Here is an 18,250-nt window from a genome sequence, read left to right on the forward strand (position 1 = left end):
GGAACGCGGCGGAACCGCGTTCCGGCACCTTTTTCCGGGCCGGCCGCACCGGAAATAGCCCCTCCCACACCGGAAATAGCCCCTCCCAAATTTTACTTGCATTCCTGTTCTCTAAAGGGGCGGTCCTAGGGTTTGATGAGGGCGTGGCCAGGTTTGAGTTCCGCCACCTTTTCTCCGAGAAAAAAAGCCCTGTATGTAAGGGTGTAGGTTTATACATATGCTGCAAATAGCATGTTTAAATGTGTGTTATGTATGTGTACACTTTTGAGAGCAAGCAACAAAACTTCATTTTTAATGTGTGCCAATGTGCCCACAGTAAAAAATGGCAATACAGGTTATCTATCTATCTATCTATCTATCTATCTATCTATCTATCTATCTATCTATCTATCTATCCATCCATCCATCCATCCATCATCTATCTATTTATCTATTTATCTATTTATCTATTTATCTATTTATCTATCTATCTATCTATCTATCTATCTATCTATCTATCTATCTATCTATCTATCTATCTATTTATCTCTCTATCCCTATCATCTATCCATCCATCCATCCATCCATCCATCTATCCATCTATCCCTATCATCCATCATCCATCATCCATCCATCCATCCATCCATCCATCCATCCATCCATCCATCCATTCATCCATCTATCTATCTATCTATCTATCTATCTATCTATCTATCTATCTATCTATCTCAACCTTGGCAACTTTAAGAAGTCTGGACTTCAAGTGACGCTGGCTGGGGAATTCTGGAAGTTGAAGTCCAGACTTCTTAAAGTTGCCAGGGTTGAGAAATACTGCTCTAAACAATACTGGAATAAATAGGCCAGGGGTTTGTGTCAGGAAAAGACTATGCTTTGTGTCAACAGATTAAAAGTCTTGTTTCTCGGATAAAGGAGAAAATCAAAATCCCAAAGGCATGCTAGCATTGGGCTCTCGGTCAACTCTCTATAAGTCCACACAACTGCCACACATATTCCAAGATAGACTGCCTCTGACTCTGGGAGTTCTATTTAGCTCTGTAGAAAAATGGAATCTACATATTTTTCTCCTGAGCTAGTCTCCCCGTCAGTTCTTCTAAAGTAGTGCTCGGTGTCACCAACACCAGGGCATGTAAACTGAGTTCCTTTTTTGTCACTGCGAGACATTTGAAGCCAAGCCTTTGATGCCAACCCCCGTCTCTCGGCTCAAGCAAAGCAAAATCTGCTCGGATCAGGTCTTCCCAGCCAAGAAAATGCCTCACCTGAGTGCAGACTGTTCTCTTTGGCAGAGTTGCTGTTGCTCAGATAATCTTCTTTGCAGACAAATTTGTTCTCATCAATGATATAAAGTTCCTCGCCGGTCGACAGTTGCTTGTTGCACATCATGCAAGTGAAACAGTTCAAATGAAAGACCTTGGTCCTGGCCCTCCGGACCAAATCGCTCGGAGAGATGCCCTGCGCGCAGCCAGCACACTTGGTACCAAAACACCTGGAAGGAGGGGAATGGGGGAGAGAAAGAGGGAGGGAGGGAGGGAATGAGGAAAAGGAAGGGAGAGAAGAAGGAAGGAAAAGAGTGGAAGACGAAGGGGAAGGAAGGAAGGAAGGAAGGAAGGAAGGAAGGAAGGAAGGAAGGAAGGAAGGAAAAAGAGAGGAAGAGAGGGAGGGAATAAGAAAAAGGAAGGGAGAGAAGAAGAAAGGAAAAAATGGAAGATAAAGGGGAAGGAAGGAAGGAAGGAAGGAAGGAAGGAAGAAGAGAGGAAGGGAGGGAGGGAATAAGAAAAAGGAAGGGAGAGAAGAAAAGAAAAAAATGGAAGATAAAGGGGAAGGAAGGAAGGAAGGAAAAAGAGAGGAAGGGAGGGAGGGAATAAGAAAAAGGGAGAGAAGAAGAAAGGAAAAGAATGGAAGATAAAGGGGAAGGAAGGAAGGAAGGAAGGAAGGAAGGAAGGAAAAAGAGGAAGGGAGGGAGGGAATAAGAAAAAGGAAGGAAGAGAAGAAGAAAGAAAAAGAATGGAAGATAAAGGGGAAGGAAGGAAGGGAGGGAGGGAGGAAGGTAAAGGAAGTTAAAAGGGAAGGAAGGAAGGAAAAAGAGGAAGGGAGGAAGAGGAAAAGAAAGGAAGGAAAAGAGAGGGAAGAAAAGGGAGAGGGAGGGAGGGAGGGAGGGAGGAAAGAAGGGAAAAGAGGAAGGGAGGAAGAGGAAAAGGAAGGAAGGGAGGAAAAGGAGGGAAGAAAAGGGAGAGGAAGGAAGGAAAGAAGGAAAGAAAGAAAGAAGGGAGGGAGGGAGGGAGGAAGGAAGGAAGGAAGGAAGGAAGGAAGGAAGAACAGATCAGTGATTCAGATGAAGCATTTTTCTGGTTTAAAAAAAAACTGAAGAGGGATAACCGTGAATCCAACCCAATTGGACCAGCCAATCCACCCACCTGGTGCATCTTACATCTGTTGGGTCAACTCCTTTGATTTATTTATTGGATTTCCATCCTCCTCTTTTATTTAGGAGCCAAAAGAGGAAAGACCACCACCCTCCCCCTTATTTTTCCCCACAACAACCCTGCACGATAGGTTGGGCTAGGGATGCTACCCTGCCTAAAGCCACCCAGAGAAACTCTGTGCCTAAGGGAGGATTAAAACCCGGGTCTCTTTGCTCTTAATCCATCATCTTCCCCACTAGACTAAACTGATGTCATGTGTCTGATTAACGAAACACTTAAAAGGACTTTCAGGCATATTTTTCCTAAAAGCATTTATTAAGGTTACAGAGATGTCAGTACGGCATGGTGGAAATGCTTAGATCTGAGATTCTTTTCCATTGCACATACATTCCAGGCATTTTTCCCTCCCCTATTTTGGGGTCATTCTTCCTTCCAGTTTCTTTTTCCCAGGCTTTCCTTATTCTCCTCCCCTTTCACTGTTGCCTGATTTAACTATAAAAATACCAGACAGTTCTGCATATTGTCAAAGCAAGAATATACAGTATTTGCAGCGTTGACAACTGATTCTCTGGCTGAGAGAAAGGGAGGACCTTGAGAGATCATCTGTGGCTGAGGGAAGATTAGAACCCAAGTCTCTGTGCTCCTAGACCAGGGGTAGGCAACCTTGGCTCTTTTATGACTCGTGGACTTCAACTCCCAGAATTCCTGAGCCAGCATGGCTCAGCTTGGAAACCTCTCCCTTTCCCCTCAGCATGGCTGGCTCAGGAATTCTGGGAGTTGAAGTCCACAAGTCATAAAAGAGCCAAGGTGGCCTACCCCTGCCCTAGACCAACATCTTCTCCACAACCTCATATGGGCTTTGGAGCTGAGAGAAAATGATTAGTTCAAAGTCCCTCAGGAGCTTCCGTAGCTGAAGCGGAACTCGAACCTCAGTCTTCCCAATTCCAATTTAACAGAAAAAAACAGAGTTGGAAGGGACCTTGGAGGTCTTCTAGTCCAACCTCCTACTCAGGCAGGAAAATCTATACCATTTCAGACAAATGGCTGTCCAATCTCTTCTTTAAAGCCTCCAAGCGTTGGAGCATCCACAACTTCTGGTGGCAAGTTGTTCCACTGATTAATTGTTCTCACTATCCGAAAATTTCTCTTTAGTTCTAGGTTGCTTCTCTCCTGGATTAGTTTCCACCTAATCAATTTGGCACCTACACCCACCGGCAATTTTTTCCCCTAGCCAACACTGAAGGATTTGGAGGGTTATAATCCAACGCCTTTGAAAAACACGCATTGTGATGAACAACAATCAAGGAAACCACATCTTGAGGTGTCTCGCCAGGGTGTGTAAACCCAACCTTTCTCTCTTCTCCTCTACAAAAGAGGTAGCCAGTTCCAACTTTGAACCCCCTTTATCGATGCTGGGACTTTTACTTCAGCTTTATCTGAAGGCTGCCACCTCTGTTACAATGAAGGAATCAAATAGGAGGCAGACACCTTTTCATTTTTGTTTTAATTTGAGGGAAGAATGTACACCGTGTTTTTCGACCTCTGCAGCTTTAAAATGTCTGGACTTCAATTCTGAGAATTGACCAGTCAACGTGCTATACGTTCTGTGGACTTCAACTCCCAGAATTCCCCAGCCAGAGTGCGTGAAGCTCTGTGGACTTCAACTCCCAGAATCCCCCAGTCAGCATGCTTGAAGTTCTGTGGACTTCAACTCCCAGAATTCCCAAGTCAGCGTGCTTAAAGCTCTATGGACTTCAACTCCCAGAATTCCCCAGCCAGTGTGCTTGAAGCTCTGTGGACTTCAATTCCCAGAATCCTCCAGCCAGAGTGCTTGAAGCTCTGTGGACTTCAACTCCCAGAATCCTCCAGCCAGAGTGCTTGAAGCTCTGTGGACTTCAACTCCCAGAATCCCCCAGCAAGAGTGCTTGAAGCTCTGTGAACTTCAGCTCCCAGAATTCCCTAGCCAGCGTGCTTGAAGCTCTGTGAACTTCAGCTCCCAGAATCCCCCAGTCAGCTTGCTTGATGCTCTGTGGACTTCAACTCCCAGAATCCCCCAGCCAATATGCTTGAAGCTCTGTGGGCTTCAGCTCCCAGAATTCCTCAGCCAGCATGCTTGAAGCTCTGTGGACTTCAACTCCCAGAATCCCCGAGCCACAGTGCTTGAAGGTCTGTGGACTTCAGCTCCCAGAATTCCCCAGCCAGCATGCTTGAAGCTCTGTGGACTTCAGCTCCCAGAATCCCCCAGCCAGCGTGCTTTAAAATGCTTAAAAATATTTAGAGACTGGAGACGTAAGACACATCTTAAAAAGAAGTCTACACATCTTAACGATGCTAAGGCTGATAAAGACTATTTTACATATACATCATATTTCACTAGTAAATATTATTTTAAGCCAATTTGCTCTTTTTTGTTTTTTGACAATCTATTTTCTGTAGGTATTGTCAGCTGAGGTCATTGAAAAAAACCCACCATGAACTTGGAATAATTGTCTGGTTTTTAAAAATAATCTTTTCTTTCTCATAGCAGCCGGAACACAGTCATAAAAAAGGCATTTAAGGGTGGGTAAAATACGGCTAGGGGGCAGCACTGAGCCAAATTTCAGGAAGAGAAACTGAAATGAACTGAGTTAATATGGAATGAACGCCTCCAGGAGATCCCAAGGCAATGGCACGGAACAGGGAGTCAAGGAAACTTCAGAGAAAAAGAGAACGACAAAACGCTTTTGATATTTTCTGGTTGTTTCCAAAAAATAAAGAGTGTGCCTCTTGCCCTTGTTGGGAAAACAGCAGAAACAGGACAACAATATAACATTTTAAGCATCCATATAGATAAATAAATTAGATTGCTAAGTGCACATTCACTCAAAGAGAAGACTATTTCTCTCCACCAGCTACAGAAAAACGATATAGAGGAACAGAAAGAGGCTTCCTGCTTATTAGTACCAAACTTAAAAATAAATTTCTCAACACTGCTCCATCCCTGGCTGGGGAATTCTGGGAGTTGAAGTCCACCCCTCTTAAAACTGGCAAGGTTGAGAAACACTGAAGTAGAGGCTGACTTTATACAACATGTCGAAAATGTCAAGAATAAAACCTCAGTATTGTCAGGAAGTAAATCTAAATGCATTTCTGAACATGTGCAGAAGACCACACAAACACCCCCCCACGGTTTCCTTGTAATGAGGTTTTATACCAGGGGTCTTCAAACTTGGCCCTTTTATGACTTGTGGACTGGCTGAGGAATTCTGGGAGTTGAAGTCCACAAGTCGTAAAAGGTCCAAGTTTGAAGACCCCTGTTTTATACCAAGGAAAGAGGCAGGACTTCTTCTCAGATCCAAGAGAAAGATGCTGGTTTAAAAACAGTGCTTCCCAAATTTCTGGAATGTGTGAAAGCAGATTAAAGCAAAACTTAGGTTGGGCTCATGGGTGGCTGAGAACGATCTGAAGTTTTCTCTCCTCCATAAAATCTGATCAATTGATCTCTATGAGCTGTTTTTGTTTATGTATCAAGATATTATTTCTCTAACCCTGCAGTCCCCGAGTTGAAATTAGATCCTCCCTTGAAATACAGGTGGTTCTTGACTTACGACCACAATTGAGCCCAAAATTTCTGTTGCTAAGTGAGACAGTTGTTTTGCCCCATGTTAGGACATTCCTTGGCACAGTTATTAAGCAAATCTCTGCACTTAACAGTTGTTAAGTGAATCTTAAGCCGAGGACAGCCTGTATTCCATAAATACACCTCCAAACGGTCAGGAAAGGGTCACCTCTGAATTATTTTATTTATTTATTTATTTTATTTTATGTATTTATATCCTGCCTTTATTATTTTTACAGGTAACTCACGGTGGCAAGCGACACTGTTTAACATACCTTCTTCTTATTTTACCCACAACAACAAGGGGTCGGGCTGAGAGACAGTGAATTATTTAATCATCCTTATGATGAAAAAAGCTTGCTGAAGATGGTCAAGACACAATAAAATCAGAATATCTACTTTAAACCTGTTTCCTGAAACTGAAGATCAAGGTAAAAACATCTCCCTCAAGTCCAATTCCATCAAGTTGTCCTGACAACAATAAGGAAGTAATTGGTGTGGTTGGGGTTACTGGTTAGCCTATAGCAGTGATGGCGAACCTTTTAGAGACCGAGTGCCCAAAAACCACCCCCGCCCCGCCCCCGTCTGCCCACAGGGCCACCCACCGCCTCCATGACCCGCCACAGCTGATTGCCCAGGTGGCCCAGCGGTGCCATGGCAGCCACGCCCTCCGCCTGCACCCCACAGCATCATCTACAAGCGATGGGGTGCAAGGGTGGAGTCTTGTCCTCACTGCTCAGCTGCAATGTCCTTGGCTACGCTGCTCTGCATGGGCTGCGCCCAGGGGTGCTGCTGGTGAGGAGGGGGCTGCGAGGCGTGGTGGGGCTGGGGTGACGGCTCGCGTGCCCACAGAGAGGGCTCTGAGTACCCCCTCTGGCATGCGTGCCATAGGTTCGCCACCACTGGCCTATAGTCTCAGTATATCTCTTGGTGGTCTCCTATCCAACTAATAACCAGGTCCCGTCCTGCTTAGCTTCCCAACTGGCTACTTGCTGAGAGCTCCTTGACAGTAAGAAGGAAAAAAGAAAAGGAGAAGAAAATAAATATACAGTAGAAGCCCAGATATACTGTTATTTTATTCTTTCTTTCTTTCTGATCCAAACAAGCACTCCAAGAAGTAAAATGATAATAGACAGTAGGGGGGGGGGGAATCAAAAGCATAAAATTAACGCTTCAATCAGTTAACCAGTAAGAACCGAGTGATATGAGGTGGGCTTTTTTTAAACACCAAGAGAGAATATGGCTTAGAGCAGGCCATCCTGTTAAACTCTGAAAGGATTTATTTGCATGTATATAGCATGTTACATGAACCCAACCACGGCATTTTGATCATCCCGATTTAGAGGTTTAGCACCGAGCAGTCATAACTGAATACAAATTATAGTTTCCATTACATTTCATCAAATGCACAGCGCTACCTACTTACCGATAATAAAATCCCCGTGTCCGCGAGATGTATTTATTTATTCATTTGTTCATTGCGTTTATGGCCCTTCTTCTTTTTTTTTTGCAGCGCGCGCTTCTCTGAATCAATTCCTTTTTTTTTTCAAAAAGCAATTATACAAGACTCTCTCTCTCTCTCTCTCTCTCTCTCTCTCTTTCTCTCTCTTGATTTTATCCAATGAAAACAACCCTGTGAGGTAGGCTGAACTGAGAGTTGATCAACTGGTTCAAAATCACTGTTGGGGCCTCTGTGGCTCAAGAGAAATTAAAAGCAGAGGATTTAATAGAAGTTTAGAGGTTTCTATTTCATGTCCTCCATCCTGATGGAAGTCAATCCTGGCTGTCCTTTGGAAGGACAGATCCTGAAGCTTTAGCCACTAAATGAGAAAAGAGAGAGAGGGCTCCTTGGAAAAGAATCTGAGGCTGAGAAAGACGGAAGGAAGAAGAAGAAGGGGACGGCCGAGGATGGGATGGTTAGATGGTATCATCAACACAACAAACGTGAATTTGGGCAAACTCCTGGAGAGAGGAGAGAGGAGAGAGGAGAGAGGAGAGAGGAGAGAGGAGAGAGGAGGATGCGGGGGGGGGGGGGCTGGCTGTGTTGTAGTCCATGGGGTAGCGAAGAATCAGACATGACTTAGCAACTAAACAACAACCACAACAAATCATCTATTGTCTTGTCTGGTTTGTTCCTGGCGACCATTTACAGATCATCTTCAATTTACAACAGTTCATTTAGTAACCGTTACAACGGCACTGGAAAAAGTGACTTATAACCATTTTTCACACTTATGACCATTGCAGCATACCCCTAGTCACGTGATTTACATTTGGGTGGCTTGGCAACTGACTCATATTTATGACGGTCGCAGGGTCCCGGTGTCACGTGATCCCCTTTTGCAACCTTCCAACAAGCAAAGTCAGTGGGGGAAGCCCGATTCGCTTAACAACCGTGTTGCTAACTTAACAACTGCAGCGATTCACTTAGCAACAGGTGGCAAGAAAGGCTGTAAGATGAAGCAAAACTCACTTCACAAATGTCTCACTTTGCAACGGAAGTTTGGGGCTTGATTGTGGTCATTAGTCAAGCACGGCCTGTATTTATTTGAATCGTGTTATAGGTAGCATGTTGACTTTTTCATTCCTCTGATATTTATTTTTCATAATTTTAAGGTATTATTAGCCATCCAGAGTTAGCATTCGCAAGGTGGGCAGCCCTATAATTCAGCTGAAAGTTTGAACGGCTGAATGATTTAATGGTTCATTCCATCAGTCTCTGGATAAAAGAGCAGACACTGGAATTCCTTGCGCCTGTTTTGGTCACCAAACTTTCTGTGTGAGCCCAGATTTTTTACAAAGTCTGTGAGCGCAGGGGTGGTGGGTTCCCAGAGAAGACCATGATCAGATATTGGAGAAGCCTAGCAACGTCAGTCCATTCAGCCACAAAGCCAATCTGACCTACCAATCCATAATCCACAGCCTGGTACCCCTGACCTGGAAGACCTTAGTGGATTTCTGGACATTAGACAAAGATGGACATGGCTAGGATGTGCTTGGAAGACCACCAAGAGATTCGCAGGCTGTAGGTTGGGTTCACTAGAACAAAGCAAAACCCAAAAACATCACTTCCTAAGAAAAACATTTGTCCACGGAGTCACCAGAAGTGAAGTCCAGATTTTATTTTTTTAGGGGAGGATCACAAATGAATGGCAAACTAACAGCGTTGCTCTTAATTAAATTAAGAATTTAGAATTAAATTCTTAAACATTAACACTCACAACTTTTACTTTAGCAATATCCTTCCAGATCCCATTTGAGAGCCGAGTTCAAAATAAATTCAACAGATGAGCCAAATTCCCAAATCAACCCTCTTCTCTCCTATCTCATCTATGGGGATGGAGATGGGTTACAAGACAAGGCCAAAAGAGGCAATGGAGTTGCTGCAGATTTTTTTCTGATGTAATAAGTAAGTAAGTAAGTAAGTAAGTAAGTAAGTAAGTAAGTAAGTAAGTAAGTAAGTAAGTAAGTAAATGAGTGAGTGAGTGAGGGAGGGAGGGAGGGAGGAAGGAAGGAAGGAAGGAAGGGAAGGAAGGAGAAAAATCAGGTTAAATGGATGCTTGGAACATTAAAAATAAAGAGGTGGCATAATTCACTTATGAAAGAAAGAAGAAAGAAAAAGAAAGAAAGAAAGAAAAGGAAGGAAGAAAGAAAGAAAGAAAGAAAGAAAGAAAGGATATGAATGGTTACAACTGAGTCCCTAGAAGCCATAGCATAGGGAGTCTCAGTAAATTTATTTATTTATTTGTTAAATTTATTTGCTGCCCATCTTGCCATGGAGACCAAGTTCTGCATTTCGGACATTTTTGGTAGCATCTATATTTATTCCTTATCTGTTTCTGTTTCTACCCCCCAATTTAATATACCTATAATAATTGTATAATGCATACCAGTGCAGATTTGATTTCAAATTCTATCAAGAGGTAAGCAGCTTGATCCCCAGAACCAGATGCTGCCCCAAAAATCTTTGGGTTTCCCCTTCCCATTCCCCACCCCCAAACTCTGATCCTAGTTGCTGAAAAATCTGTGCTTTATTTTCCTTCCATTCTGAGATGGGAAGCCCTAAAAAAAAAAAAAATAGCCTAAGCGAGGCAGCTTCTCTCCCAAATGGGAACTTCCCCACAACTGGGAAACATTTAGAGAAAGAGACCAAGAAGAAATTCAGGAACCGACTTTAAGGAGCCTCTAAAAGTGTCCTTATTTCTAGCAGCATTTTCCCCTAACATCATAAGTGCCGGGAACTTAGTACAAATCAAGAGATGTTGACATTCCCATTTCCAATGGCTTTTTTTTTTTTGAACCATGTACCAACCCACCCACAACAAAGGGTGGGAGCATAATTGCCACTTTTAAATATATTAAAGGCAGCCTTTTCAACATTAAGCGAAAATCAAGAGCACGGGACGTAACCTCAGACTGACAGGTCCAAAAGTCGTGTTAGAAAGGATGACTTTACAGAAAGAGTAGTGGGAGCTTGGAATCGACTTCCAGCAGAAAGAAAGAAAGAAAGAAAGAAAGAAAGAAAGAAAGAAAGAAAGAAAGAAAGAAAGAAAGAAAGGAGAAGGGAGAAGGGAAGGAAGGAAGGAAGGAAGGAAGGAAGGAAGGAAGGAAGGGGGTCAGTCTTGAGTAACTGAATTTAAACATGCTTGGGATAAACACATGCCCATCATCCAACAAATATTTTAAAAATAAAATAAAATAAACTCAAAAGGGCAGACTTATTAGCCTGCTAATTCTTTTTCTGCCATCAGTTTTCTATGTTCCTGTAGTGTCCCGATCACAAGGACAGGGCCTCCAATGTGCGGATTTTAAATATTTTTATCGCTTCCTAGCCACGGATCTTCATCAGCTGCTTTTCAAGCCCTTTGGCAATTATTCTGGAACTAAATTCCATGCAGATCTGAATGACTGACAGCTAACCATTTGCCTGACCCCGGCTCCAGAAGGAGGGGAGGGGATAACACCCGCCCCAAGAGGTTTCCTTGTTGGGGGTGAAAATGGGCATTGCCGTCAATTCTCAAAGGTTTCCCAAGTGGCGATGGGGCACACATGGAAGGGCAGAAATCACAAAACCTCACACATACATCGGAGGGGAGTTAGAAGTGGGAGGCATTCACAGCATAAATTAAGCCTTGCAGCCGGGTTTACCGTACTGAAAATATTAAATATTCCTTACTCCACAGGGGTGCTGGGAAAATATCAAGGAAAATAAAGACGGTCTACGTTAGGTATCTGCATATATTACAATTCTCCATCAATTATCTTATTACATGGTTCGGGGCATATTTACTTAGAATTATACCCCATGGTGTTTACAGGAGTTTACTTGGGCAAACACATACTGAATAACAGTTTCCTTTGTTGCTGCGACTATTCTTAATAGCGCCTTTAATCAAGAGATGTACCCCCCCCCAAAAAAAATGCACTGGTTGCATGAAAATATTATCAGGGATTGCCACAGTTTTAGGACCTAATAAAGCAGATACTCCAGTGAAGAGTACAAAGGATGTCAGTGAACAACAAATGCAGTTTCTTTCAAAAACAACAACAACAACAACAACAGCAGTTTCCTGAATTCTCCATAGAATCTATTCAGGTCTGTCTGGCTCTAAAAAAGAAACTGGAAATTGGGCATTAAGACCAAGAGATACTCAGTGTTGTCCCTTTGTCTTCTGCTGTTTTTTAAAAATCTTTTCTGTACTGTTAACTTTCTTTCTTTCTTTCTTTCTTTCTTTCTTTCTTTCTTTCTTTCTTTCTTTCTTTCTTTCTTTCTTTCTTTCTTTCTTTCTTTCTTTCGGCTTTAGCAAGTGTAAACCACTCAGAGTTATTCAGATTTTCATATATAGCTTTGTCCCACCATCTATGTACAGGAGTAAGTCCATTGTACAGAGGTATAAGATGGACTCAACAAGACCTTCTCCAGCCTTGTTGAAATGTGTGTGTGTGTGTTTGTGTGTGTGTGTGTGTGTGTGTTTGTGTGTGTGTGTTAAAACAGGGCCCATCTATTTACCAGAGTCCCAAAACCAAAGGCTTTTTCAAACAGGCAAGCTTCACCTAGTTACATTGTTAGATTCTGCTTCGTTCCAGGAATGCAGCTATCCTAGTTGATCAACCCCTGGAGTTTGATGCCGTGGGAACTCTGGACCATGGTGGCTTATTCAGCAAACCACAACGAAGCCATCCTTAGCAGGAATTCAGAGTTTCCTTGAACCATGAGATGGGTAGCAAATAAATCTGATAAGCAAATAAAAACTCAGGGATCCATCCTCTGAGCTTGGTTGTTTTCTTGCAGATCTTTCATTACCCACACTAGATAATCTCATCAGTGCTACTTGGGTAATGTAATGTGTGCAAGAAACCAACCAAGTTCAGAAGGGACCAAGGACCCCTCATTTCAAGCCTGGGCTACAAATATTTTCCTTTAAATAAAAATCCAGTTGCAGAATCCCAAGCTGGGGGGGGGGGGGACTCAGATTTTCATTTTGAAACGCTTTGGAGGAGATCCTACCTATGTGGTCCTCTGCCAGCAGATTCTGATCGATCCCATCTTTGGATGGAATTGACTCTTGGAAGGAAAGAGGCCTACGATCACCCTGGAGCTTTGTGGCTTTGGAAGATGCCTTGAATCTGATGGGATCTGGGGGAGGGGGAGAATCTCAGTGACCCTAACACAAAGTGGCTAGGAAAGGAAAGTTTCTGCTAACCACGGTTGAGGACCCTCTCACCTCCCTCATGGACAATCCTGGTTCATCCTCGCTTCTGAGAATCTCAAGCAACCAAGGGGAAAAAGCCTGGAAACCAGGGTTTCCTAACTGTGGGAGAGGCCCACCCATTCGTTATGGGTGATACACCATCATGGCTGCCATCTTGACTATCTTTGCCGGCAGCCAGCAGACACCCTTGAAAAGGAATCAGGCCCAGAAGCTTCACAAGCGACTATCACAGGCACAAGTCCAGTTTTGCAGAATCAGCTGGGTGCCTGACTTGCTAACCTACCAGAAAATCAAATAAGCCACTTCCTCCAGCACCCCCTTTTCAAATCCCTCCTTTAGGAGTCCCAGTGGGGCGCTAAAGGGGAGCCCAGTAACTCTGAAAGCTGCCTTACTTAAAAGCCGGCAGATACAATACTCACACCTGAACTCAACCGGCTTTGGACTAACTGCAGGGGTAGCGTGGAGAAGGGAGGGAGGTGGGGGGGAGAAGGGGGTCTTCAAATCGCTCTTTTAGAAAGAGGTCCCTTTTCTACACCAGCGGGGCACGGTTTGTCTAAAGTCCGTGCGGTTCACACGTACATTTGTTGACTCGCTTTCCCTTGTGCCCCTAAGAAGCGCCCCCTCCCCAAATTAAAAGACTCCTTTCAACCGCAATCTTGCCCTCCTCCGCGCAGCATCGTAGATTAATCCTGCCGCCGGGCGAGTCTCGGAGAATCTCAAGCAACCAAGTTCTTCATCCGTGTTTATTCTGGGATCAGTGGGATCCCCAACCGGCTGAACCCCCTGGAGATCGTGGTTTAGTCTGGGCCGCCCTGCCTGTTCCCACCGCCCAGCCAAGACTTAGGAGAAGGCAGGGCGGCCTGGAGAAAGGTGGGGATCGGGACCACGGGCAGCCCCCCCCCGGGCGCTTTCACAACCCACGCAGCCACTTCCACACGTTCCCTCGGAGCCGTTCAGCGCCCGGTTTCTGCGCTGGATGGACCCAGGCTTCCCGCTTTGTGGACTCCGGGCTCGTTAAACGAGTCAGGCCGATCTGATTTTACATTTCAGGCCAAGTCACAAAAGCCGGGTTGACACAAGCCACCTTTGGCTAAAAGTCGTGCCGAGCCCCAGGAAGCGCAAGATGCGTGCGATGGCTTCGTGTCGGAGATAACCCGCCCTTCTCCCCCCTCCCACCCATCCTTTTCGCCGTGAGTCAGATCCCGCGGGCGAGCTACTTCTGCTCGCCCGGCCGGTGCCCACGACCGTTCCGACGCGCGTCTGCCGCCGCTTGGCAGAACGCAACGAGGCTCCGCTCGTTCGAAAGCCGGGAGCAGAACGACTGGCCGAGAGACCCGCAACTTCTCTTTTGCAAGAGTCCCGGCCGGGTCGGGGAGGGGGGGGGTCGGAGGGTGTGTGTGTGGAGGGAGATAATGGAGGGCTGGGAGTTTACACGTGCTTCGACCGCGGGATGCAGGAGCGCCGTTAGAGGACCCGGGCGGTCTTCTGCCCTTTCAGAGGACTGGGTCTGCCCTGTTGGTCAGGTCAAGCTCTCCAGGAGACTTGGTGGACACGTGTTTTTTTCTCTAGGCCGGAGGACGCGAGCGGCTTCCCACCAGCTCCCTGCAAGGCTGTTTCTGCCACTGCCAGTAGATTTCCTAGTGGCCTCCTTTCCAAATTCTCATCGGACACAAAATTGCTTGGCTTCCCAACGCGGACACGGGAGAAGGGGGGGGGTGGGGACCGTGGAAGGCTGCCTTTCAACATCTAATAGGCTGCACGGCCTCTAACCATCCCCACGTCCGAGTCTGCAAATTGCCCGGCTTCCTCCGGCCTTTCCCTACTGACCAGGACCCAGGATTTTCCGCGTCTCGTCGGAACGACACACACAAACACCTGGTCTATCTCGGGGCCTTGTGGGTTTTCTTGGGTTATCTCTTGCCTTGTGGGTTTTTCTTGGGTTATCTCTTGCCTTGTGGGTTTTCTTGGGTTATCCCTGCGGGGTGATCGATATTTCGAGGTCTTAAGGAAAGAAAGCAAGTCGATCCCAAAGGATCCCGCCCGGAAGTTCCGGTAAAGCACCGTCGCCCGAGCAGCCACGCGCCCGCCCGGCTTTTCAGAAGCGAAAGCAGACAACGGCGCGGAGATCCAAGCGAAGCCGGACAAAACGGACTAGAAACTTGAAAAAGGGAAGCAGAANACAAAAAAACACAAAATCCGGGGGTGGGCTGGGGGGTCTCCAGAGAACAAATACAGGGTTGCCCCAAATCAGAAGGAATCCGGGAGTACCTTTCTCCCCCCCCCAAAAAAAGTAACACATTTTATTTAGTTGCAGCTTTTGAATAAAATGGGTAGGTCGCCAAAGGCGCTTCCCCCCCCCCTCCACGACTTCTGATTTTTGGCTGCCAGAGACCCCCCCGCACTTCCTCCTAAAAAATACCGGATAGGGATTGTACACTCCGCTTTCTATTGTGACACCTCGCTGCAAAAAAGAAAAAACGAAAAAAAAAAAGGGGGGGGGTATTTTCAGAGGCCCTGGAAAAACCATCTTCGCCTCCCATCCTCGCTCTCCAAACTGACATCCTTGGCTGCCGTTTCCTCTTCTAAAAAAAAAATGCCACTTTTAAGATGGTTCTAGGCTATCGAGGTGGGTTCACACGAGACGGTCAGTCAACCCAAACCAGGTTCGCGAAGCATCGTGGCTAAAAAGCTCATCCCACAGACGGTGCCGAAATAATAATTTGACGGGCGGCGTGGGGGGTGGGTGGGGAATGTCAAATTGAGATTCCCTTAATGTACGAAGCCAAGGGCAGGCCTTCCCACGACCGTGAACTCCCCGTTTCAGCCAGGTCTAACTTCCACCACCAAACCCGAAACGACATTTGAGCCGCGCCTGTCTTGAGACCCCAGCCGCTCCTTAAATTCGCACTTAATTAACGCAACGAGGGGCGTCGTGGGAATCCAGGAAACCCGGGTTAATTCCGCTTTAGTTCAGCTGGGTTAAAAATGTTAAGTCCGTTTGCTTTTGCTTTTGCTGGACTCGCCGCCGGGGTTCAGAGGCAGAGCGACAAAACGTCAATTAGAATTCGGGTTTTTTTTACCCACCCACCCCCCACTGGGGGGAACACGCAATTTTTGCAAAGTGGGGTTGGGCGCCACGAAGTTTCCTCCCATCCCGCCCCCCCCTCCGAAAGGAAAAAGGCGTTTCCCCTCCCCCCTTCTTCCAATTTTGGCCGAACAAAATCTTATCAGTCAGCAGACATGCTAGACATGGGCACCAACCCGTAATACTCCCCAAAAGAAGATCGCACGATTGGGGTGGGGGATGGGAGAAAAAAAAAAGAGATTGTCTGGATTAGAATCCACTTCTTGCCTTATCTCGGACAGGGACCCCGAGGTCGTTAGGAGCGAGTCACAGACACGTGCGAAGCAGGCGGTTCCAATTCAGGAAATCTGCTAGCAAACTCAAGCTGGCCTTACTTTGATGGTTGCTTAAACATGGTTTACAAAACCAAATCCAGGCGGGCCGGTTTCTAAGATATCCCGTTCCTCCAATATCCGAACCTAGTCAATGAAAATAACCAGCATTCCCTCCACCCGCGAAGGCGGGTTTTCATTTTGCTTACGGCTGCTGTGTGTGTGTGTTTGTGTGTTTGTGTGGTTTAGCGTTGAGTAAGACCCCCTTTGGATTCGCTTCTGGTCCGAGGCAGCGAGCGAATGAATTCAGGAAGCGGGTCAAGCAGGTCGTGTGGACGCAGCTGCTGGGGAAACTGGGGCGGCCACGGTTTAACCAAGGGCGTCCGATGCCACACGGCCGAAGTTGGGTTCCCTCACGGGAATAAACCACGGTTTGTGGAATATAGACTCTCTTTGGCTGGATTTACCCAGGACAAATCAACTCAAAAAAAAAAAAAGCTGGTTTTGTGGCTAAACGCAACTTGCGGGCCAGGAGGTCTGGGCTGCCTCTGTTGTGGCAGCCGCGAAACAGCCACCTAGTAGTCAATTTGGGAAGGGGGATTGGATCCTTTGTGTGTGTGTGTGTGTGTGTGTGTGTGTGTGTGTGTGTGTATGTGGGGGAGAGACACTGGAAGCCATTTTTGGGTGCCAATGTCCCCCCTCCAAGGTGCATGAAGGTGGGCGCGCAGGGGGGGGGGGTTCGCGGCAGGTGCGAAGCGGAAAGAAAAATGTGTGTGTTATTGTTCCTATTATTGTGATGATTTCTTCGGAATGGGTCCGCTTGCCTCGAGAGACCCGCGAAGACCCTTCACTTTAGCGGAGACGCTGACTAGAGAACCCGGCTCCGGATTCCAACGTTACCAGGGACATTTCAATCTGCCCGAACTGTCCCGATCAGTCCCCCCACACCGCGTCCCCCCCGATTTCAAGCCTTTGCTTTCTCAAGGAAGACCCCCAGCCACGCACCCCCAACCCACCCACCGGGCCTGGCGGTGGCCTTTTGGAGAACCACCATCCCGAACCGAGACATTTCTCAGATCGGCTCGGAGAAGGTCGGCCGTCTCCTGCCCCCTGCGCGAAGGGCCGCATCGAGGCTGGGGGGGGGGGTCGGGGGGGGGACGGCGGTGGAAAGAGACAAAGCCCAGGCCGAATTAAGCGCCGACCCTTTGCGCTCCTCTAAGGGGAAAAACCCCGCGGCCGCGCGGATCTGCGCGCTGGGAAGAAGCCCCGCGTCTCCTTCGGCGGGGGTCCCTTCCCGGCTAGACCCAGGACCCCTCAAGCCCCCGCGGGGGCAGGCAGAGGAAAGGGGTCGCTTTAAACTTAAGAAGCGGCGGGTCCGGCTTTGACAAAGCGCGCTCTCTCTCTCTCTCTCTCTCCCTCTTTTCTCCCTCTTTTTTTTCTCTCTCTCTCTTTTTCTCTCCCTCTTTTTTCTCTCTCTCTCCCTCTTTTCTCTCTCTCTCTCTCTTCTCTCCCTCTTTTCTCTCTCGCTCTCTCTCTCTCTTTTCTCTCCCTTTTTTTCTCTCTCTTTTTCTCTCCCTCTTTTTTTTTCTCTCTCTCTTTTCTCTCCCTCTTTTTTCTTTCTTTTCTCTCCCTTTTTCTCTCTCTTTTTTTCTATCTCTCTCTTTTCTCTCTCTCTCTTTTCTCTCCCTCTTTTTTCTCTCTTTTCTCTCTTTCTCTCTCTTTTCTCTCCCTCTTTTTTTTCTCTCTCTCTCTTTTTCTCTCTCTCTCTTCTCTCTCTCTCTCTCTCTCTCTCTCTCTTTTCTCCCTCTTTTCTCTCCCTCTTTTCTCTCTCTCCCTCTCTCTCTCTTTTCTCTCCCTCTTCTCTCTCTCTCTCTCTCTCTTTTCTCTCTCTCTCTTTTCTCCCTCTTTTCTCTCCCTCTTTTCTCTCTCTCCCTCGCTCTCTTTTCTCTCCCTCTTCTCTCCCTCTTCTCTCTCTCTCTCTCTCTCTCTCTCTCTCTCTCTCTCCTTCCTGTTTAATACAGTTTCTTTTTTTCTTCAGTCAGAGCCGAAGAAGCTTCTTGGATGAGAAGCGAAACGTCTTCAAAGAAAAACAAGAAAGTCCAGCCGCCTCTTGAAAAAAAAAA

The 18,250-nt window shown here is 46.4% G+C and overlaps 1 protein-coding gene across 1 annotated transcript in view; it reads right to left on the reverse strand.

Annotated features, from left to right (window-relative positions):
* The window catches only part of LOC107297780 (LIM/homeobox protein Lhx1), a 31,405-nt gene that overhangs the window by 9,608 nt on the left and 3,547 nt on the right, over positions 1-18,250 (reverse strand). Inside the window, exon 2 of the mRNA XM_015827142.1 lies at positions 1,257-1,483. Coding sequence (XP_015682628.1) covers positions 1,257-1,483 — 227 coding nt within the window. The remainder of the gene's footprint in view (positions 1-1,256; positions 1,484-18,250) is intronic.

The sequence above is a fragment of the Protobothrops mucrosquamatus genome, unplaced genomic scaffold (assembly GCF_001527695.2).
Source record: "Protobothrops mucrosquamatus isolate PMUCROS unplaced genomic scaffold, P.Mucros_1.0 scaffold3527, whole genome shotgun sequence".
NCBI lineage: Eukaryota > Metazoa > Chordata > Lepidosauria > Squamata > Viperidae > Protobothrops > Protobothrops mucrosquamatus.